The following is a 23890-nucleotide window of genomic DNA, read 5'->3' as shown; positions in this document are numbered from 1 at the left end:
CTTTCGTGCGGAGCTTCTCTAGTGCGTATACTATTTCTGAGGGGGAAACACAAAAATTATGAGCAGATAGCAGTGAAGGCATAACGCTTTCGCTTCGGGAGGGTACACTATGTCGAGGCGCGACGTTTGTATGTCGTGGAGGTGGAGGATTGGATATTCGGATGTAAGGCCGATGTCTTTCTCGATTGAAGCATAGTAGTTAATCCCTTCGCCCGTCATGGCGGCGATCTCTCCTTGTCTCGGTCTGGACTGATGTTAATCGCTGAAGCGGGCCATTTAGGTCATCCTTGTCTGCCCTCACTTCGGCGCAATAAGCATTGTGGATCTCCTCTCACGTGGAAGGGGGTACTTTATGAGTCTACTGAGTAGGTTTTTGGTTGCATTTGACCCGTTTTTGTTTAGCCCGTTTTGAAAGGCTGCTACTGACATCCCTTCTGACACGTTTGGTAGGCTCATCCTTACTCTGTTGAATCGGGCTAGGAAATCCCAAAGTCCCTCTCCCGTCGTTTGCCTAACGGCGAAGATATCATTGACCCTAGCTTCTGCCTTTTTCGCTCCCGCGTGCGCGGTGACGAACTTGTCTGCCATTTCTTCGAACGTAGATATCGACCATTTTGAAGGTATTTGGAATGGAATGGGGAGCTGCCCTTTCGCTATATGGTTGCTTGAAGAATCGGCCCACATCGCTTTTTGGTAACAGCTTCGGAGCGCCTGGTATTTTATCGACCCTTTTCTGATGTTCCTTCATCTAGTCGCGGAGTGTTTTGTTCTCATTTTCCATCTCTTCCATTTTATTTAAGATGGACATAAGTACATCATCACCTGCATCAGTAACAGTACGGGTGTTACCTGTTCGTGTAGCGCTTGACTCATCTCTGCTGCGATTTCTGTGGGTGGCGCGTCTTCGACACCTCCCTGAATGGGTTTCTCGAGCATGTTGCTCAAGGCACTCGTTAACCATTCTTCTAGTAGCCTTTTGACTGCTGGTGACGCTTCTCCTACCGAGGATGTTAAGGTTCCTCTTTCGCGCAAGGTCGTTAGATCCCTGTGCGGAGGAGGTGAAATCTCACCCTCAGGTGTAATATTTGGTGTTGCATTTTCATTGTCTTCTCGACTGGCCTCGTTGAGGGAATTCAGGAGGTTATTTGTGACACCCTCTATTGCTTTTAGCCTTGCTTCTCCCTTTCCTGCCATCATTGGCTTTTATGGAGTTGGAGAAAGGCGATTATTTCCTTCAAGAATTTAGATGAAAACTACGATTTCAGCTATAGAAATCCCCACAGACGGCGCTAAATTGTTTGACTCAAAAGATACTAAAACCTTTTTGAACAAATCAATCAAAGATGAAGGGATAAATCTTAGCCGAATATAATAATCTCTAGAAAGAATAATAGATAAAGAGAAGATGGTCGTTAAATTTCTTTTCGTTCAAGAATAATAATCTCTCCAGAATTTTTTTGTTACAAGGTTATTGTCCCCTTTTATACTAAGAGAGAAACTCTTCTAAATTGTAAAAGACAAAATACCATGAATATTCGACGGAATATTCCTAATGTCCCCTAATGGGCTTACACTATTACAAGGGTCGTACAGTTTCTTCTTTGCCTTAAGGTCGTCTCCCTCGGAACGTCTACTCAGAGAGACCCCGTCGTTTGCCGTACCCATTGTTAGTCGTGGTCGGTCAAATTTAAACCCATACACTTTGCATATCAGAAGAAGACAGAACCAATTAAGGAATCAATGAGACCAGCTCATAGTACATAACTCCAAATTTGAACAATTGCCAATTTGTCTTATTACCAACAAACCCTAAGAAAAGACAAACTCACATAGAATACTCGCTAAAAACAAATACTAGTAACAAATTAAACATCTTCAGGTAATTACTTAATCGAGTCTCGATCCTACTACATGAAGATGATACAAAGTACGGGACACTGAAAAATATGCTCTCCTTTTTAAGGCTTGATTACTGGGACTTGTGCTACGGACTGTTGCTGCGATTGCTGAGGTTGAAGCAACTGAAGATTAGCCCTTGAGCAAGAACGAGCCATTTCACCAGCCAGGGGTATCACTGGCAAGTTGTCGCAGTTGCAAATTTCAACCATGAATCCATCTGGGTCATGGAAAAATAATTGATCCACGTATATGCCTCCTTCTTCCACCAGCTGCCTCGCGTATTTTATTCCCATTTCTGTCAGCTTCTTCTCCACTGCATCTATGCTCTCACACTGCTCATACATAACAAAAGTTTAATTAACAAAATTTCCATATATAAAGATGCGCAGTACACAACCCCAGCTCATACACATCAACGAATTTAACAACCAGTATACACTTGAAGCCATAAATTCAGAATCCAAGAATTGTAGTAAATTCTTTATATATATGTATAGATATTTCATGTCAAAAATATCGAGTGGAATTAAAGCCAATGCACATCAGTTATATCCGCCTCTGCATGTTAACGGGAACTAGAAATTAATTACCTGGAACGAGATATGGTTATCTTTGGGATTGATTTCAGTTTTCTTTGGCATTTTCTCAGGATCTTCCGATTGAAGTAGATGAATCCCTATTCCGTAACTAAACAGCCTGCCATACAAGAAATACACGGAATCTCAATTATGCAAATAATATGATAAACAATTGGTAAACTAAAGATTCGAAAGGGATCATAATTAAATCATAAAAAATCATGTTATGTGCATCTTCTTTTTCTTAATTTAAATTACCAAGCGCCATTAAAATTGAATGATCCAGGCCTCCTAACAGGCACAAAACCAAGAATATTCTTGTAGAATTCAATGGATTGCTCAACCGATCTACAAACAAGGGAGATGTGATTCAGGGATGTCAAGGCTAATGGGTTTCCAGTATTCCCCTTCATCTTTTCCTTTTTGCAAACAAAATTCAAAATTTAAAACAAAAAAATGGAACCACAATGAATAAATCCAAGAATAAGCAAAAGGATAAGGCTGAAGAGATGTAAGAGGGGTATGAATGTATGTGTGGATGTTAAAAGAGAAATTAGGAGAAAGAATCGGTGTTGGTCATGTGAAACAAGATGAATTTAGCAGCTCATATATAGAAGCCCTGGCTCTGTTTTGTTTGCCAGATCTGGCCCACTGTCCGATATGGATCTGATTGACACGTAGATCCACGTTGCTGACTGTATCGTATCATTTATTAGGCTCATACGCAAGCTGTTCCCTTCTATTGCTCTATACTTTTGCTTGCCCATTCACACAAATAGGGTATAAGTTTGACCCGGCAATTCTCATTATTTTATTTACAGAGTATTTGCAAAGAACTTTTCTCTTGAAATTTTTTAACGGTGATACAAGTTATTTAAAAAGTTAAAATTAGAAAAAGTCTTTCATCCACAGTGTTTAAAACATGTACACGTGTTTTAAGTTAAAGGAAAAATTAAGCACGTTGCCTTGAATAGGGATAGACAGTGTTTGGATTAACTTTTAAGCTAGTCAAATCCGTTTTTTAAATTTTTGACAAAGTTAAAAAGTAATTAAAATAAGTTTAAAACTACTTAAAACAAGTTAAAAAAAGTAATAAGTTGGACAACCCAACTTATTGTTTTTTGACTATTTTTGCTAAAAAACCATTTTTTTAAGCCAATCAAAACAGGCTCGTATACTCGAGCGGGTTGCTGTGTCCGCATGTATTGCCTATTCAACTGGCGATAAGTATAGCTACATTTAAGATCTTGAGGGATTGAAGTAAATATATCCATTGCTGGACTTTTCAGCTTATACATAGTTAACAAGAAGTAAAAAGAACCGACTAAATTAGAAAGTCATTGAAATTCGAACTTATTTCAATGCATCTCTATTTTTATAACCTTACAATCATTGGATTGCCTCATGAATACATCTTGTGCAGTTCTTAACAAGGAAAAATGCAATTGGATTCCGATCCTACCAATATTTTGGCCATCTTTCAAGCCCTATTCTCCTGGGAACTTAGTGACGTGTCCCCTATAGATGAAGAATCTAGAACCTCCTTAATTAATTCCCTATTTAATAGTATTGTATGGGTCCAAATTTGAACAACCATGACTGGTGGTGAGTACGACGAACGCCGAGATCCTCAAAATTTGTCATCCTGCAGAGGACGATCTTAAGGTGAACAAGAGACTGTAAGACCTTTGCATTAGGGTAGGCCCATTAGGGGACCTTAGGATTATTCTTTCGAATATTCTCTATAACTTGTCTTTTAGCACTTAGAAAGGATGAGTCTCTTATATATAGAGAGCGTAAAACAACCATGTAAGTCTCTCGGAACATCTCTCCTAACTCAGAATACTTGTTGTAAACTCGCTTACAAAAACAACCGAATGGATTGTTATTGATTCTCCTTTGAAAGGAGATAAAAAGTTCTTATCCTTTACATTCTACTGATCTATTTTTTGTTTTAGAGATTATTGTGCTTAGCTAAGATTTACCCCTTTATTTTCTTTGATTGATTTATTCAAAAAGATTTCGATATCTTTTAATTCAAAATAATGTACCACCACATGCATGCATCTTTAAATTCAATCAATGCTTTCAAACTTCCTTTCACAAATCTGCTTTATTTAATTCGCAGAAAAAAAGAAGCAAAGACAGTAACATGCATAAAAAATATGTGATGTCAACGTCATGGAAACATAGTTTGCCCGATTCACTAACGTTATTCAAACAAGTGTGGATCCTGACTAAGCTGTTACTTGCACATTTCTGACTAAGATGGATGGTTTAAAGCAGAAGAGAGATGAAGACGTACTGTTATAGCGCACTGACTGACAGATGGGATTTCTTGTCTATTTTGAGTATGTCATTTTCGAATCCTACTTAAACATCAACTATTTTTGCACCAAATCTAAATTTGATATAAAATTTAGTGTTTCTTTTGCTCCAATGGAACACCAAATCTTACACCATTATAGTGCATGAATAATGTTGCACCAAATTTGGTGCAACACTATTCATCAACACCAAATTTGATTTATTATTATTTTATTCATCTTTTTTATTTTTTTGGACTTTTAATTTATCATATATTGTGTATATAATTAATTTTTATATTAAGATATTTATAATTTTAATTTTATATCCTATTTTTTTGATATATTAATTTTTGTATATATTATATTTATATAAAATTATAAGTTAATTTTATTATTGTTATAATTGTATAAAAAGAAATATAACCATTATTTAAAAATAAAAAATGCAAATGTAAGATATCTAATATTGCTAAAATTGAAAAGTGAAAACTAAAATTTAAAAAAGAAAATTAACAATACATAAAATAAAAATACATTATAATTAAAGTCTATCAAAGGAGGATAATAATATAATATAGAAGAGAGAAAAAATATATTTTTTTTGGTGTAAAAAATGATGTAATAGTTGGAGTAAATTTGGTGTTATACCATTTTAGTGTGAAATTTAGTGTTAGGGTTGGAGATGGCGAGAAAATGAGCAAATCCTTTTTCTAATGATTGTATTAGCTTTCGTGCTTTATCCTGTCGACTTTGCACTTAAAGTTAGTTTTACTGACCCATCAGCATGAAAATATTGAAAGTAACACAAACATGTCAGGTGCGCATGTGTATGATCACAACACAATTATGTCGTAATGCAATCCAGCTTGGTCCCTTTCCCTTTCTCTTTCATTTTTCTATGTTTTAAACTTTTCTGGAACAATGCGAACAATGTTCTTTAGATTTACATTACATACACTGAAGAGTAAACTTTTGATATTATCAGAAAAATTAAGGCTGACTATGATCATCAGTAGTTTATTCATGCATGCAACCAGAACCATGGTTATGGAAGCTAGGAACTGCATAGCCGCTGATGACGGTTACAAAGAAGTGTATACTAGTATAAAAGAAGCACCCAAGAAATTAAAGGTAGTTTATGAATGCAATAATGAAGAATCAATAGCTTAAAATCTGTGGGACTAAATTATTAAGATGGATTCTCTCTTGAGCAAATATATATATATGGTGGTGATCTCAAATGTGTATCCAGCTGGAGGTGCAAGATATGATCGATCCAATATTTGTAAAAGACGTTATCGAGATCCCTGCAAGCATCTTTCTTCGCTTCAATGCAAAAACAACTAGCCATGAATTGGTCAGCTAGAGAAAATGCATGACAAAAAACATAACAAAATAAGGATACTGTTGGTCTATACACGTTATGTTTACAAAACGAAGCTTCGTCCGATGCCTGGTTAGGACTGACGAGGACAAAGATAAATACTGAAATTCCAACACATGTATATGATGAGCTCGATGTTTTGCTTCACGCTTTGGTTTACCAAATGTCAGACCATACTTTAATTTGAGGAATCCGTCAAAATAGCTAATTATTTTTCCTAAGTATTGTATTACTCAAGCACAGACTTGATCTGGTATTGATTATTTTATGACGGAGTTGGCGAAATATTTGGATAGAAAGTGAAAGGAATGGATCTGGCATTACGGAGGGCCCAATCTCTAAAGCCCAAATGTTGTCTTCTTTAGAAGAATTAAACAAAATAACCACCCGCTCACCCAATCTCTTAAACTAAAAGAATCTAGCGAATGTATAATTTATTTACAATATGTATATAATCATGTATAATCAATATATAATTTATGTATATCGGCTAGGAAAAGTAAATAATAAATAAATTTGTTCGATTTTGTTTAAAGGTCTCTTTTCATTGGGCTCTTTCTTGTGGAATCAGCCCGATATATCTTGGGGTTGGGAGAAATTTAAAAATAGCCAGATTTACAACTGGTCATTCAAAAATAGCCACAGTTTCAAAAGTAATCGAAATTTAGCCACTTTTCATGTAAAGGTAAATCTGAGAGAAAATACTGTTCAAAACCCGGAAAATACGCCCGTATATTATACTGGAGTTCCAGCATAAGTATGCTTGAACTCCAGCATATTATACGGGAGCTCCAGGATAACTATCCAGCATAAGTATGCTTGAACTCCAGCATATTTTACGGGAGCTCCAGGATAACTATGCTGGAACTCCAGCACACTAGAACTTCAACATAATATACGGGAATTCCAGCAAGTATAAATGTCCAGTATAATATACTGGAGTTTGGAGCACCGGTGCTCCAGTCTCCCGTATATTATACAGGAGTCAGCAAAGTATACCGGTCCAGCATAATATGCTGGAGTTCGTACACAGATGCACCGAACTCCCGTATATTATACGGGACCGGTCTTTGTTGCAGCAAAATAGTGGTTATTTTTCATTGACTTCGTAAACGGTGACTATTTTTGATTGACCAATCCGAAAACTGGCTATACCGTGCTATTTTGACCTTGGGGTTAGGACCTAATTCATAAAAGCCCAACGGATTGAATCACCCATCAAACCAACACTGGATACTCGTTGCCAAAAGTTTTTCTTTGAACTCCCGCTTAACGGTAATGGACAAAAAACGAGCAAATCTTTCTATGGTTTCTGATCCATGAAAAGGAATGAATTGGTACGGAGTCTTGAGCTTCTGATAAAAGAATAATGGCGATTAGGACATTTCTTCGTTCCAGAAGTATACATTATTTCTCCCGAACACTCTTCCATTGCTATCTTCCTCCACCCAAAAGCGTCCAATATTACCCTTCTTCTTCCTTGTTGGCTTATTTACCCACTTATAACTGTGTTCACTGTTCTCTGTTCATATCCTCATTTACTGTTGCAGAAACCAAACGGGAACCTGAAAACTCTGACCAACATTCTCCACACCTGGTGAATGAACTTTCTCGTGTTCTTAGCGACTACAGAAACCCCCACCACGACATAGAGTCAGCCCTCAATCCATTTTCCAGCAAAATTTCAACCGACGTAGTTGAACAAGTCCTCAAACGTTGCAAAAATCTCGGATTCTCCGCTCACAGGTTCTTCATATGGGCGCAAAAGTTTTCAGGTTTTTGCCATACTCAAAAAAGCTATCACATTCTTGTTGATATATTAGGTAGTAGTAAACAGTTCCCCTTGTTATGGGACTTCCTTGTAGAAATGAGAGTGAATAAATCATGCGAAATTACTCCCGAAATATTCTGGCTTGTTTTTAGGGCTTATAGTAGAGCTTGTTTGCCAGCTGATGCAATTAGGGCTTTTAATAAAATGGTCGATTTTGGGATTAAACCATGTGTAACGGATCTCGATAAGCTTTTGCTTGCACTATGTAAAAGAAAGCATACGAAGCAAGCGCAAGAGTTATTTTACAAAGTGAAGAATGATTTCGTGCCGACTGTGAAAACTTACAGCATTCTGATTAGGGGATGGGGAGAATTGGGCGAAGTTGCCGAAGCACAAAAGCTTTTCGATGAAATGCTTGAAAGAGGCTATGCAGTTGACTTGCCAGCTTATAATAGTATTCTGGATTCACTGTGCAAGGCTGGTAAGATGGATGAGGCCTTCAATTTTTTCATGAAGATGAGGTCCATTGGACTGGTACCTGATGCTTTTACTTATTCAATTTTCATTCATGGTTATTGCGCGGTAAATGATATTCATTCAACTTTCAGGGTTCTCGAACAGATGAAAAGGTACAAACTTGTGCCTAATGTATTCACGTATAACTGTATCATCAAAAAGCTTTGTAAGACCGAGAAGGTTGATGAGGCTTACCGACTGATAGATGAGATGATTAAGGGAGGGGTAACACCTGATTGTTGGAGTTACAATACAATCTTAGCTTTTCATTGTGATCATAATGAAATTAACTTGGCACTTAGGCTGATCTCGGCAATGGAACGAAACAACTGCACACCAGATAGGCATACGTATAATATGTTGCTTAAGATGCTTATTAGGGTGGGTAGGTTTGATAGATTTGAGAAAGTTTGGGAGAGCATGGAAGACAGGAAATTTTATCCTTCAGTCTCGACGTATGCTGTCGTGGTTCATGGTCTCTGTCAGAAGAAAGGCAAACTTGAGGAAGCATGTAAATATTTCGAAATGATGATAGATGAAGGCATTCCACCATATACAACAACCTGTGAAATATTGAGAAAAAGGCTAGTAGGTCATGGATTTACAGAGCAAACAGAGATACTTGCAGATAAGATGGAAAGAAGTACATCTAGTTTAATTCAAGAACTAGCAAACTTAATGAGAGGTAATAAGGCCTCCACAGAACTGAAGCATGATGAAGAATACTCAGATGAAAGTTACGAGTGAAAGAATCAAATGTACTAGATTAGTCTCAATTCCTAAGTCAAGGTGATACCCTATCTGTATCGCATGTTGTTTATCGGTCATCACATGCTTGGCATTCTTCAGTTTCTGATAGCAGTGAGTGGTATTAACTTGAGATCCCCAGTGGAAACTTCACGCTCTGATAGCAAACTGTAAGCAGAGTGGCAAAACCTTGGCCCGACCTATTATCTTGTGATGGCAAACTGTAGGCAAAAATTGGTGAAACATTAGCCTAATTGAGTTTCTTGTTCTATACATTTCCATAGCAAAGCCTGCATTATCGTTTTGTTGAGTTTTTTTAATGGTCCTGCTGCACTGTGGCTCCAGTTGCTCTTTAGCGTTCACTATGTGCAAATGATATCACTTGCTTGTAAATGTCTAGATATGTGCAACCGGAAAGGTGAAACAAGCTAATTTAAGGTTGTATAAAGTGGATATGTAGATGCAGACTTCCAGCTATTCGATAGTAAAGTAATGAAAGACGTGTAGTTATCACTTGGAGCCCAAATTTATGCTGTTGGATCTTTTCGCATCCTGAAGGCAGAAGCTGAAGGGCTATCAGTGTTGAAGAGTAAACAAGGGGTTTTTCCCAAAAAAGAAAAAGAAAAGCAAGGGGTGGCAAGGTCTGGTTGCTGGTTGAATGATGCCCTATATGCAGTAACTACTGCTGGTATACATTAGTTGAGGCATACAAGAATCTTCGGTTATAGTTTGACTAGATCAGGGCATATTTGGGACATAGTAGTTCTTTTGTGTTTGAATTGGAACATCTGAAGTAAATATTTACTTGTGAGACATTTTCAGAAAGTGCCATGGAGATGGGATAAGTGGTCGATCTGTTGTTTCTTTTTCTCCGCAAGTGTAATTAACTGCTGTTCAATGTTCTGTTCACATGAGCTAGTTGTCTCTTAGATCCTGAATGTTATGCAATACATCTATAAAAGTTGGGTTGCAGTACTTTTACTTTATTTTTTTGTTTTGCTGTGTCATTTCCTTTTGACGATGTACCGTTTTGTTTGTGACCAATTTTATTACTCCAATTGACACACTAATGGTCATATGTTGGTTTCTTTAGGAATGAAGAAAAAGCAAAAAGTTAAAAGAACTGTAGATTGAAGCTTTATCAAAATTGCTGAAGACGGAAATTAATGCAAATTTCAAAAGAAGAGTAGAAAAACAAAACAATTTAAAACTAAGAAACACATCTGGTAGTTTTTCAGTTTTGCTCAAAAAAAGGGCCTAAACTACCCTTATTGTTTGTCAAATGGTTTATAAAAACCCTCCGTCCAAAAAAGCACACGACGTTAATTCTGTTATTAAAATTACCCCCAATTAGGATTGTTTTGTTACATGGGTCATAAAACTACATTAACCCTACCGATTTTCAGTCTTCTTCTCCCAATTAGAATCTTGGTCATCTGAAAAGCTCATATGAGCTTCTGCCCCAAAATTTCCTTTTCCTTCAAAGCTTGATTTTGTGTGTAAACATTGTGCCTTTATTAAATTACTTTATAGTAGAATCAAATCACTCACCGGAAAATTCAAAACACTAGCCAGAAAAACAAATAATTTCGTTAAAGTTATCGGATAAATTAAAATGACATCATTGACGAATAGTTTAATTCCATCACTGAAGGTTGTGCTAATATCAAATGGGGCAGTTTCCTTAGCAATGGTATTAAAAGCGTCAATTCCACGGGTTTTTAACCAATTCCCAAACATTTGGAGTGTCGTTATAGCTTGGCTTAAATCTCTGTATCTCTTTATTGTTATCAATGGTATAATCATCGTCATCGCTGCCACTTTTTGTTCCTCGAACCATAAGGAGCCCAACTCATCGAGCGATTGATTTCAATTGTTGATTACTACTAGAACACATTCACAGTCAGATTTGATAGCAATTACACAGTCGGGGCTTTACTCAGTCAAAAAATGAAGTAAAGGAAGTGTTTGAGGCAGCCGCACCTGTGCAGGTGAACAAACTTTTTACCCAGGTGTTTGAGGTTAAGCTTGTGGTGGTGAATGGCTCTAGAGCTGTAAATGTGAATCCAGTAGATGAAGATGCGAAAGATGAGCCTATTGACAGTGATGCGATTATGATTTCAAAATCTGTTGTGGCTCCGTTGCAGAAAGTTGAAACTGAAACTGAAATGTACTAGTGTAAATTTGATCCATTTTCGTCCTGTAATTTGTCTAAAGATGGGGTTTATGATTGGAGAACAAGAAAGGGGGAGGTCAAATTAGTGAATGGGTCTGATAGATTCCACCCAATTTTGTAAATGGGTCGGATAAGGTAAATGAGTTGAAATAATATCCATTTGTTGTTCCAGTCAAAGATTGCCACGTGGCCCACTTAAAAATCGCCACATCATTAAATAAAAGACCCACCAATTCTGCCGTTAGTCGCGGGGGTATTTTTGTTAATAGAATTAACGTCGTGTGTTTTTTTGGACGGATAGATGGACGAAGTGTATTTATAAACCATTTAGCAAACGATAGGGATAGTTTTGGCCCTTTTCCGAACCCTTTTTTATGGCATAGAAATTATGCAAATCCTTTTCATTTTTTTTAAAAATTTGAAAATCATTTCTAAAACAAATGCCACATTAAATTATAATGAAAATCGAAGTGTATTTTAGAGGAGGAAAAATTACTACAATCATAATTGACACATTTAAAAAGCAAAAAAAGAAGAAAAAGCACAAACTCATGAACATAACATCTCAGTAACTAAAACAAGAAGGGCAAAAAGGGGAAGGTAGATCCACAATTGTTAGTTCCGGGCCGTAAAACCGTGGAGGTTGGCATCATTTTGTGAAGGCAGCGGAAGAGAAGAGATCTACTTACTCCCTCCATATCTCTAATCCTCATCTTCCTCAATCTTCATATTTTTCGCTTCCAAATTGCTGATAGTTTTAACAGAGAAGATACCCATTGGCTGTATTCTATAGAATGATCGCCTCAACGGTGCGCAAGCCCTTGTTTGGCGTTACTGTATTGGCGCTTTCTCTCTTTCTTGCTCTCTTCTTATTCCCACCTTTTCCTTTCTTTTCCGACCCTACCCTTACCTTTAATTCTTCCCTGTAAGTCTTGCTTCTTGTTCCTTTTTATTTCTACGTTTGTTAATTGCTTTGGTTTCTGTGTTTAAGTCTATGGGCATTTTTTTATTCTTCCTTCATGGAGTAAACTTCAAGATCCAATCTTTTCTTATACTTACTTTTTCTGTAAAGCCCTTTTTTTTTATGTCTTCAATTTTCTATAAGTTTTTCAGCTCCTCTATTAACACCCGTTCCAACGCATTTCCTGATTTTTGTGTATCAAGTAGCAATCTGATCTGTTTGAATTTGAGTGAAATTGCAGGATTGAAAGACCGGAGATATGGAGCATTCGAAGGATAGCCGAGTGGCGACCTTGCAATTGGTGGCTCCAACCCCAACTTAATGGTTAGTTTTTAACTGATACTCAAACAGTAAATAGCTACTAGTATAACATTAGATCCCATTGTCATTGATGCTGATTTGAATAACTATATACTCACTACTATGTTGTTATTTCGTGTATTTCTGGTGGTCTATTGATGGAGATTGAGCTGACTCGTACCAGGGAAAATTTAATTTGGGTAATAGCTATGCATATAACCTTCTCCTTGGGGAGTGGGTAAAAACAAGAAATAGGATAGAAGCTGTAGATTTTTTTTACTATGAAGAGGATAGAAGCTGTACTTATGCATATAACCTTCTCCTCTGAGGGGTTCTATGTTTTCTAAGTGGAGCATTTGACTGGCTTCCAATGCAGACATGGTTTTGTTGTTGAAATGCTGCAGCTCTTCCTGCTCAGACTAATGGGTATATTCGAGTGGATTGCTATGGTGGGCTCAATCAGATGAGGAGAGACGTAAGTATTGTTATTTGCTGCTCATACACTGAGTTTCCTACTGATTGAGATGCAATGATAAAATTCATATTCAATTTGTTTCTCGTCGCTGGTGATCTGCAGTTGTGTGATGGTGTTGGAATAGCTCGTTTGCTGAATGCTACCCTTGTCTTGCCAAAGTTTGAAGTGGCTGCATATTGGAATGAGTCAAGGTATGCTATTGTGGTGACTTCTATATTTATTTCATCTTCCCTTTTTAACTGGCATAATCTTGTAGGCTTTAGGTACTTGATTACTCCGTTTAGGATCTGGATCTTCTTTAGTCATTCATTCGTTACTATTAGTGTTATCAAAGGCGTGCTTAAGCCCTGAAGAAAGGCTCAAAACATGTTGAGCGCTTTGCCTTGCTTAGCAGGCGCTTAAGTGTTGTCATCCAGGCTCCAAGACATACTTTTCCTTGCCAATGAGTGTAATCTTGAGCAGGGACCTAAACAATTAATATTTCACTTTATCATAAATTTTCTTCAATTTCTTTGTTCATATATTTGGTATTTATGCTTATAGATATTAGTCTTGGACTACACATAAATATTTGTTATTTTTCTCCATTTGCGCCTTTTTTTTATTAAAGCCCACGCTTTATTTGTGCTTTGTGCTTAAAGCCCCAACAGACCTTAGAGCTTTTTTGGTTACTATGTCTAATTAGCAGACAACTCTGCAGTTTTACATGGTTAAGAACTACAACTACAACAACCTAGTGTAATTCCACAAGTGGGGTCTCGGGGTAGTGTGTATGCAGACCTTATCCCTATCTTCAAGAAGGCAGAGAGATTGTTCCCAGTAGACCTTCGGCTAGGAAAGGTAAAAGGAAGGTCCACAACAAGCACACCAATCAGAATACCGAAGCAAAAATGCGAAACTAACATTAGGTACTGCAATCAAAAAGCCGAAACGAAAGCAACAACAATAGTAATAGAGGTCAAGGATACGAAAATACACAAATGACACAAGGACAACGCTCGACTACCTATCCTAACCCTTTATCTTTATTTTCAACTTCCATACCTTCCTATCCATGCTCATGTCCTCAGTAAGCTGGAGCAACGCCATATCTTGCCTAATCATCTCTCCCCAATACATCTTCGGCCTGCCCTTACCTCTCCTTAGGCTCCTCCTGGGCTAACCTCTCACACCTCACCGGTGCATTTGTTCGTCTCCTCTTCACATACCCGGACCATCTAAGTCCCGCCTCCTGCATCTTGTCCTCCACAGGGGCTACACCCACCTTGTCCCAAATAACTTCATTTCTAATTCTATCTTACCTGGTATGCCCGCACATCCATCTCAACATCCTTATTTCAGCCACATTCATCTTTTGGACATGGAAGTTCTTGACCGGCCAACTCTCCGTCCCATACAACAGTCGCTCTGACCACCGCTCTGTAGAACTTACCTTTTAAGTTTTTGTGGCACATTCTTATCACACAAAACACTAGTAGCGAGCCTCCATTTAATCTACCCCGCCGCAATACGATGTGTAACATCCTCGTCGATCTCTCCATTCCCTTGTATAACCGACCCAAGGTGTATAAAACTTTCTCTCCTAGGAATGGCTTGAGAATCAAACCTCACGTCTTCGTCCACTAACTAAGTCGCACCAGTGAACTTGTACTCCAAGTATTTTGTCTTGGTGCTGGTCAACTTGAAACCTTTAGACTCCAGGGTCTGCCTCCAAACCTCTAACCTCTCGTTAACACCGCCTCGCGTCTCGTCAATCAGTATAATGCAAATACCATGCACCACGGTACCTCCCCTTGAATGTGGCGCGTCAGTGCGTTGATCGCCAAAGCAAATAGAAATGGGCTGACGGCTGAACCCTGGTGCGACCCCATCATAACTGGGAAGTGTTTCGAGTCCCCTCCCACAGTCCTTACTCGAGTCTTAGCTACATCATACATGTCCTTAATAGCCCTAATGTATGCAACAAGACATGGTTAAGAACTGTCTTAGGACATTTTAGAAGTTTTCTTTATAATGTTTTCCTATTCTTCCTTTTCATGCCTCTGAATGACTTGGTTTTATGTTTCAGCGGTTTTGAAGATGTGTTTGATGTAGACTACTTCATCCAACAAATGAAAGGCTTTATTGAAGTGGTAAAGGAGCTTCCAATCGAGATTGCATCAAAAGATCCCGTAAGAGTCGATTGCAGCAAACGCAAAGGCCAATTTGACTATGTTGAGAGTGTTCTTCCTTCCCTACTGAAGCATGGTTATATCTCAATCACCCCTGCAATGAGTCAAAGAAGGGATAGGTACTATAATCTTTTGTGATCAGAGTTATGTAAATAACTTTTAACCATTCGTTTCTGCACGCTGCTTTTAAAGGATTTAGTAGTTTAATTATCCTTATGACGAGAATTACTTATGTTTGCTTTTCAACATTCTTATAATCTCTTAGGTACCCTCTTTATGCAAAAGCTGCACTTTGTCAGGGTTGTTATAGTGCATTGCGCCTTACAAGCACATTAGAGAAGAAAGCGCTTGATCTTCTGCAAGCTATACCAAAGCCCTTTTTATCGCTGCACCTTCGATTTGAACCTGACATGGTAGCTTATAGTCAATGCGAGTACACTGGTCTTTCTCTTGCTTCTGCAAAAGCTATAGAAGCTGCACGGGTTGATAGGAAACCTTGGACCGGACAAAGGGCTCGTATTTGGAGAAGCCGTGGTAAATGTCCACTTACACCAAATGAAACTGCACTCATACTTGAAGCTTTAGCCATACCCACCAATACGACTATTTATTTGGCGGCCGGTGATGGCCTGATGGAACTTGAGGGACTGACATCGATTTACACCAATGTTGTTACTAAATCTAGTCTTCTTAGTGGAGAGGACTTCACAACCATGCATGGGAATACAAAAGCTGCACTTGATTATTATGTGTCTATTAACAGTGATTCTTACATGGCTACTTATTTTGGGAACATGGATAAGATGGTTGCAGCAATGCGAGCTTTCAAGGGGTTGTATAAGACACTTTTCTTAAACAGGAAGGCTTTTGCATTGTTAACCTCTCACGGGCTTAAAGGGAAGGAACTAACAGAAGCCCTGTGGAAGGTTCATAGAGATGATTTCATAATGGGTAGAGGATCTGCTTTACCAGATTGTTTTTGCGAATTCAATCTATAAACTCAGTTTTCTTGTTTTCCTCTGCAAGTTAATTTTTTTTTAATGTTTTGGTCATACACCCAGAGCAATGTATTTGTGCCTACTAGTTTTCTTTTAGAAGATCTGTCTTGTGCTTGATGTAGATGTTGATCACAAATTTATGCGATAACATTTCATTCAAGTGTTCTTTTTTTTGAAGGTTATTGATGGTAAGATTCAGCGATAATTCACTTTCATTTCTTCTTTTAAGTGGTGCCTTTTCCTTTCGCCTGTACACAGTTTTATATGTACCTCTTCTTCTTTCTACTTTTATTGCAGATAATGGGTTTTTGCCCATAAGATGGAATATGGTATTGTGAAGGTTGTTTACGATGGGTCATTTATCCTTCTTTTGTTGATCCAATGGTTTAAGTACGCTCTGTACATAAATTAGTTCCATGCGAGAATGGCGTTACCACTTACCAGTTCACTATGATGATGAGTTCACCTAAATGCTGTGTGGGAAAAAAAACCGTAAATATTGCGGCAAAGTAGGTAATATTATCTTGTTTGCAACAAACAGTAAGCTAAACAGTCACCTGGGAATTTCCTTCTCTGCGGGGACAAGAAGATCGTCTGTTTTGTTTAATGTTACACTTCAGGGTTTCTTTCAATCAGTTTTTGGAAGGATGACTTTCTCTGCCATTCTTTCTGGGTTAAGTGCACAAGCACTTCAAGTACTATTTCTCTCCTACTACATCAAATTCGAACTAAATCTCCTCTGACCATCCTTTCTGAAACAAACAAATGCACTTCGAGGCATCTCAGAATATTCTACTTGCACTTTTCAACAACAACAACAACCACCCAGTATAGTCCCACAAGTGGGGTCTGGGGAGGATAGTGTGTACGCAAACCTTACCTCTAGAGGTTGTTTCCAATAGACCCTCGCTCAAGAAGACGAAAAGACAAAGCATTTCATAAATACCACATCAAGTTGGTTTTACCTCACATATATATGTATAGGGTTTACATCAAAATTCCAAAAAATCGATTTCTTTTTACAAAGTGAGATATCCTTTTGCGCCGAAAAGTATAAACAAAATAAAAAAGACCCTCTAACTTTCAACAGTAGGCTTTCAACTTCCTCAAAAGTTCTATTATATCTCTCTCCAAATCAACCGGAAAAAATGCACAAAATGAGCGAGCCTCCTTACCAGATCTTCCTTTCAAGCATCTAGCCTTCTCATTCTCAACTTGCCCTGATATCCAACACTGTCCTAGGTCATTCTCATGACAATTTAAGCATGGAGTAAACTATGGAGCATACAGTGAAATGGAATGTAGTAAGAAGTGATCAAAATCCCCCTCATCCTTTGCAAAATACCACCAAGGCACCAACTGACAAGAGTGCTTAAAACTTGCTTTTTTTGCTGTCTCTCTTCCATACGCTACCATATGGGCCTGAATCACCTCTCCTAAATGAGTGATTATAATACAATTTCAAGGTTCAGCCTGCCCAAATCTTTCTTGTTACCGCTACACTGTCTCATTCCATCTTCTTGTGCCGAAGGTCTATCGGAAACAGTGCGTACACACTACCTTTCCCAGACCCCAATTGTGGGATTTCACTGGGTTGTTGTTGTTGTTGTTGTAGCCTGCCAAATCTCTATGTCCTCTCTGAATTGTGCAACAGCAACTTCTCTGAAGGCAAATTGCCCGTCTAATTCCAGTCCTAATCTTGAATGGGCGTCCTAAAGGAAATATCTTGTGACACTTGACCTCCATATCTCCTTAATCGCTCATGTAAAGTGGCCTCTTTATCAGTCATGATCGAGAATAGGTTGGAAATTCTTCTTTCAGTGCAGAACTCCCGCATCATACATCAAGCCAAAGACGGGTATGGTTGCCATTTTACCAAGCTGAAAGCAAATGCATTTTGAGAAAATAGAATCCTTTAATAACGTCCTCTTACAGGGATGAGCCTTCCTCCAAAGTGCTTGCTTCTACATGCAAATATACCATACTTTTACATTCTTTAATTGGTAAAGCTGTAATAATTTACATTCTTAAGCAAAGAGTCATTAAGCATGCAAATCAAGCATTGAATGTAAACACGATGAGCAGAAATGGGAAACAACAAAAGGTCCATATTTGACAGCAGCATCGGAGCAGAAAGCAAAAAAAAAAAAAAAAAAAAAAAACATCATCGGACAACATAAAATACATACCACAAAAAAAATATTAGTTCGTCACGTCAGTCACAAGAAAAGAGATCAACATTTTAGCATCTGATATATGCATTTTGCAATGAAAATCACCTGCATGAAACCAGATAAATTGCTATCAACAACATTTTTATATTTCGTGCTACATAGTCAAAAAGTCACGAGAAGGAAAAGGCAAGTTTGCCCACCCTGGTTTTAGTTGCACTGCCACCTAAGGAGAAAACACCTAGAGAAGCTGTAGCAGAACTGCTGCCAAAATTGGACTTTAGTTGGCTCCAAAACCGTCAGTCTGCACAGAAGACCAAAGAAAGCTACAATCAGAGAGCTCCATCCATCTTATAGAATATCCTGAGTACAACTATAATACATAATACTCTCTTGATAATGAAGACCTTCAGTCTTCTGCCAGTCCAAATATACCAAAAGCTTAACATCAGTTTCATCTTGATTATGAGATATGGTCTTTAACCAAGCTATGCAAAATCACTGAAGCCTCAGAGTTGAATCCACGACTAAGGTACTGGTCAAATATCAAAGAATACTTTAACGCGACACTCAGCTCTGTCGCACTTAAGCTGCAGGAAATAATATTTTTCCATTCCTTGGATTTTCCATCTAAGCAAATTCCATTTAACAAGGCGGCGAAAGTAATTGGATCTGTTGTGTAACCTTTACTAATCATCTTGTCACGTAGTTGCAATGCAGTTTTGAGCATTTTCTGTAAACAGAGGCAGATGATAATGGAATTGTATGCAGCATTTCTCGGGTGCCATTCATCTGATATCATTCTTTTAAAAGTACCCATAAACATAGAGTTCTTCTCATCGCGAGGATCATTTTTCTCCTCCGAGAAAATAGTAGGCGTGCAATGGGAAAACCCATTAACCAAATAATTGAACGTTACATCAGTTGGATAGCACTTGTGCATGAGCATTTGTTCAAAAATAAAAGCTGCTTTTGCAAGTTTTCCCACTTTACAAAAGCTGCCAATTAGTATACTATATGTTATCACATTAGGCATCATACCATTTGATTGCATTCTGTTGAATAAATCTTCAGCTCCCACAAGATCTCCATTCTGGCAAAAGCCATAAATCAGAGAGCTGTACGTGACCACATTTGGCATACAGATGCGCTTTACCATGTGAGCGAGCATAGTTAATGCTAGGCGTAAGTCATGCTGCTTTACATACCCATCAATTACTGTTGAATAACTAAATGCATCAGGAGCTATTTTTGACTTTTGCATTCTACTGAAGCAAGCAACTGCATCTTTCATCAGTCCAAACTTACAGTATCCCTTGATCATGGCATTGTACCCTACAAGGTCAGGATCCATACCCATTTCAATTGTCTTCTCAAATAGCTTCTTTGCTTCATGAAATTCCCCATTTCTTACACATCCATCTACCAAAGTGGCATACACATAAGCATCAGGTAATATACCATGGCCAAGCATCTCATCAAGGAGCTGCCTGGCAACAGGAAGCTTCATTTTTTTGCAGAGCCCACTCATCAAAACATTATAAATGCCAGCATCAGGTAATACTCCCCTTTCTATCATCTTGTCTCGAATGACTAATGCAACATCAACTTCACCAGATACCACTAATCCATGGACAAGAGCTCCATAGGTTGATACATCAGGTTTATCGCCATACTCCGTCATCTCCGCAAGCAAACTTAATGCCCTTTCAAAATCACCAAATTTGCAGTAGGCATGTATCATAGGAGTATAAGTAAATTTGGTTGGCACCAACCCAATATTCTTAACCTGCTCTAGAAGCTTTTCAGCTTCCTGAATTTTCTCATCCTTGCATGAATAAGAGATCAATGTGTTGTATGTCACTATATCTGGCTTGCTGCCAGCTTCAATCATTTTTCTTAAGGTGTCCATTGCCTCCTCAGTAAAACCATGCCTACACCTAGCATGAATAATAGAGTTATACACTTGGACACTAATAATGACACCCCTTGCAACCATCTCCCGTACAAGCATATCAACTTTCTCAAAGTTCCTATCTTTACAAAATCCATTTATCAATGCCCCATAAGTCTCCACTGTGGGTAAAAAGCTCTTCAATTTTAACTCATTGAAAAGCCTATACGCACTTCTAATATCACCCTTCTTGCAATAGCCATCAATTAATGTGTTATAAAAAACAACATTTGGTACACAACCTTTACCCCACCTATCCTCAATCAATTTCCTCCCTTCTTCAACCTTCCCCTCTTTACTCAACCCTGTGACAATAATACAAGTGCTAAAATTATCCAAAAATTTATTCTCAACACAACCACCACTTCTCTCAACGAGTTCATCATACAGTTGCCTAGCAGCTTTAATCTTACCATCTTTTACAAGACCATGAAGTAAAGAATTAACAGTAACTACATGTGGAACCAAATCATAAGTTTTCAATACAAAGTAATACAATTCAACAGCTTTATCAACCAAATTAGAATCAGAGTAAGCTTTAATTACAGCATCCAACGCCTCGAGTGTGGGCAACTTATCTTCAAAAGTAGTCAAGTTGGGTAATAAAGTTTCAATTTCGGGAAAGACTCTAAACTTAGCCAAGAGTTTCAAAAGAGAAGAATAAGCAAAACGATCAAGGGGACAACCGTAGGGTCTTTGAGAGACCCAATCAAAGAACTTGAGACCCACATGAGCATCCTTAAGTTTGTCGAACACATGGTGTGCAATGTCGGAAGGGACAACTTCTTCCTCGGAAAGGCGGGTTTCGACAGTGTGTTCCCACTGGTCTTGAGTTTGGAGGATTTGGCAGACCTCGTTAACGAGTTCGTTAATGCGGCGTGTTAAGGGGAAATTGGTCGGAGAAGAAGTTTTGGGTTTTGGGTTGTGAAGGGGTTTAATGCGGGAGAGGAGGGTTTTAGACATGTGAGTTATAAAATGGTAAACTTAGGAGTCATCTCCTGGACGAAAACTCAGTCCAGGAGAAAAGGGACTTGCTACAAGAAACAGATGACACAATAATCAAGCGGCTTTTGGCCAGCAACTCCAGAGACTGGTTGCACTGTTTCGAACCTCAAACTATTCAACCACAGACAACTTCTAACAGTGTACCAATCCCACATACTGCTACTGTCTAAAACCTCAAAAGAGTTTTTTTTCTCGTTTGGGCGGGTGAATGCGTCTAAATTCCAAAATCACCCATCTTGGGATAATTTTACCTTTCATCTATTATTGGTGACCCCTCGTAAAAATGCTACATAGCCACTTTTAGGGCGTTGGAATATGAGTTCGAAACTTTTTTGATGCTTTTTAGGACAAAAAATACGTTTTTAATGCTAGAAAAAAGGTTATGTAATTACGTAAAACGCAGTACTATACTGTATTTTACTTTAACGGAAAGTTGGCTGTTAAAGTAAAACGCAGTATAGTACTGCGTATTATTTTAAAATTTTTTTTTTACTAATTCGCAGTACTATACTGCGTTTTACTTATACGCAGTACAACACATTTGTTTTTTTTTTTGTAAAACGCAGTATAATAATGCGTTTTACCTGAAACGTAGTATTATACTACGTTTTACTCTGATTTTGGCCCCACCAATTAACTGACATAACAATAATTTAAATACATAAACGTAGTATTGTACTGCGTTTTACATAGAAAAATTCTACACCCCAAGCTTGGACTTGCCTTATTTAAAGGCGTTTCAATTTTATGAAAATTCATTCAATACTTTACTTCAAACTTACGTTCATACTTCTATCTTCTTCTTATCAATCATTTTTTTACAATGTCTGAAGTGCCAAAAATAAGGGTTCACTATATTGGGGAAGGGGGGGTGAGGTTGTGCTGGAGAATAATTCTATGAGGTATAGCTCACCTCCACAGTGTCATGTTAAATTGCCGCTTACTATGGAGTACGATAAATTGGTATCGTTGTTACGTACAAAAATGAGTGATAGGAGGCGTTCGGTTAACCTTAAAGTAACCGGTAGATTTCCGTATTCAGTGACTCCGCAGGGGTTTGCTTATTATTCTGAGTTTAACATCGAGGATGATGAAACTCTTAGAGATTTTTTGCAGATTCCGGATGAATACAGGGAATTTATTGTAATAAAATTATTGGAAATGTACGTCAAAGTGGAAGACGTTCCCAATAATGAAGGCGTGCATAGTAGGGATAACCCCCAGTCATCGGGTGGTTATTCTGAAGCAGTTTTTGCCGGACAGATTGCTGATGAAAGAGCTTGCCTTGATTTAAACTTGTCACCACCGGCGAATGAGCAGCCACAAAAAAAATTTCGACTTTATATAATCAACAAGACGACTGGTAAACTTCAATTTTACTACGCTTTAGCGATGTTTATTTTATATTTTAATTGGATTTGTATTAATACTCATATTTTTCATAGGGGGTACCGTCCGGATATGAATTTTACAAGTTATGACCCCGCCCCTAGTTGGAATATGTGTAGTTCTAGAGTATTGGACCACGGTGGTTCATCCCGGAGTCATCACCAATAAGAAAATATCCATCATGAAACGTCAAGACAGTACAACTTGTAAGTAAAGTGATATAGATATATCTAAAGTAGTTATCTAGTTGGGTAGCTTATTATTTTGTTCTTTTTGTACAGTGAAAACGAGCTTCTTGAAGCTCTTGACCTCACACAGTTGCCCATAGACGACGTATTTACTCGTGATTTGGCAGATGCGTAGAGTTACGAAGATGATAGTGATTATGACAACAATGTGGATGAGTCTTGGGATGACACACCCTTCCATGATGAGGGTGATGATGGGGAGGAAGTGAATGTTGAACCTGAGCTGACGAGGGAGCATGTTCCTCCACCTCATGCTAGACCAAGAGTGTACGAGTCCCACGTGCCATTTTATGAGCGGAATATTCCCTACCTTGATAATCTGCCAAGCATGCCGAACGTGGATGCCCTCACAAGGGATGATGATGAATTTCGGTCAGCGATGTGGGATAAGTCTAGACCAGTTGTTCTGATAAAGGGCATGTATTTACCCGATAAAGCTCGCCTAATTAGGGCTGTAAAAATCTACAGTATAAGAGAGTGCCGTGAGATGACGGTAAATGAGTTAACTACGGAGAAATACAAGACTGTATGCCGTAGAGACTTATGGGTTGTCACTGGATGTTGCGTGCCACCAAGAAGAAATCAGGTTAGTGGAAAATGGGTAAATTTATTAGCGAGCACAGATGTGAAATGGACACATACAATGAGAATCACTTCAACTTGGATGTGGACTTGATTTCTCTTGTCTTGATTCCATATGTGGAAGTGTCCATTAGGTTCAAGATTAAAGAGTGTATTACAGCCGTCCACCAGGAGTATGGTTGTACTATAACCAAAAGAAAGGCATATCTCGGTCGCAAACGTGCCTTTGAACTTATTTATGGCGACTGGGAAATGT

At 38.2% G+C, this 23890-nt stretch overlaps 4 protein-coding genes across 6 annotated transcripts; 2 read left to right on the top strand and 2 right to left on the bottom strand.

The window, feature by feature from the left end:
• Nucleotides 1-1729: 1729 nt before the first annotated feature.
• LOC104247701 (glyoxylase I 4-like) lies at nt 1730-3078 on the bottom strand. The gene is made up of 3 exons (XM_009803780.2): nt 2736-3078; nt 2490-2595; nt 1730-2231 (listed from the first exon to the last, which is right to left on the bottom strand). Exons 1-3 carry the CDS (start codon nt 2888-2890, stop codon nt 1959-1961), a joined length of 534 nt encoding a protein of 177 aa, XP_009802082.1. The 5' UTR covers nt 2891-3078; the 3' UTR covers nt 1730-1958.
• Nucleotides 3079-7408: 4330 nt separating this feature from the next.
• On the top strand, nt 7409-10190 carry LOC104247700 (pentatricopeptide repeat-containing protein At1g52640, mitochondrial). Its single transcript, XM_009803779.2, has one exon. It carries the CDS (start codon nt 7540-7542, stop codon nt 9202-9204), a length of 1665 nt encoding a protein of 554 aa, XP_009802081.1. The 5' UTR covers nt 7409-7539; the 3' UTR covers nt 9205-10190.
• Nucleotides 10191-12047: 1857 nt separating this feature from the next.
• Nucleotides 12048-16445, top strand: LOC104247699 (O-fucosyltransferase 13). The gene is made up of 6 exons (XM_009803776.2): nt 12048-12305; nt 12583-12665; nt 13046-13116; nt 13219-13307; nt 15185-15406; nt 15553-16445. The coding sequence occupies exons 1-6, from the start codon at nt 12175-12177 to the stop codon at nt 16283-16285; spliced, it is 1329 nt and encodes a 442-aa protein (XP_009802078.1). The 5' UTR covers nt 12048-12174; the 3' UTR covers nt 16286-16445.
• A 756-nt stretch (nt 16446-17201) lies between these two features.
• On the bottom strand, nt 17202-21615 carry LOC104247697 (pentatricopeptide repeat-containing protein At1g52620). 3 transcript variants are annotated; one of them, XM_009803775.2, is made up of 4 exons: nt 18864-21615; nt 18660-18760; nt 18475-18564; nt 17202-18249 (listed from the first exon to the last, which is right to left on the bottom strand). In XM_009803775.2, exon 1 carries the CDS (start codon nt 21371-21373, stop codon nt 18920-18922), a length of 2454 nt encoding a protein of 817 aa, XP_009802077.1. In that variant the 5' UTR covers nt 21374-21615; the 3' UTR covers nt 17202-18249; nt 18475-18564; nt 18660-18760; nt 18864-18919. The 3 variants fall into 3 exon arrangements, with proteins under 3 accessions (XP_009802077.1, XP_070027574.1, XP_070027573.1); XM_070171473.1 differs by having other exon boundaries at nt 19498-21615; XM_070171472.1 differs by lacking the exon at nt 18475-18564.
• Nucleotides 21616-23890: the final 2275 nt, after the last annotated feature.

The sequence above is a fragment of the Nicotiana sylvestris genome, chromosome 3 (assembly GCF_000393655.2).
Source record: "Nicotiana sylvestris chromosome 3, ASM39365v2, whole genome shotgun sequence".
Classification (NCBI taxonomy): domain Eukaryota; kingdom Viridiplantae; phylum Streptophyta; class Magnoliopsida; order Solanales; family Solanaceae; genus Nicotiana; species Nicotiana sylvestris.
Note: the sequence above shows the minus strand (reverse complement) of the source record. Positions and strands in the feature narration are given on the sequence as shown.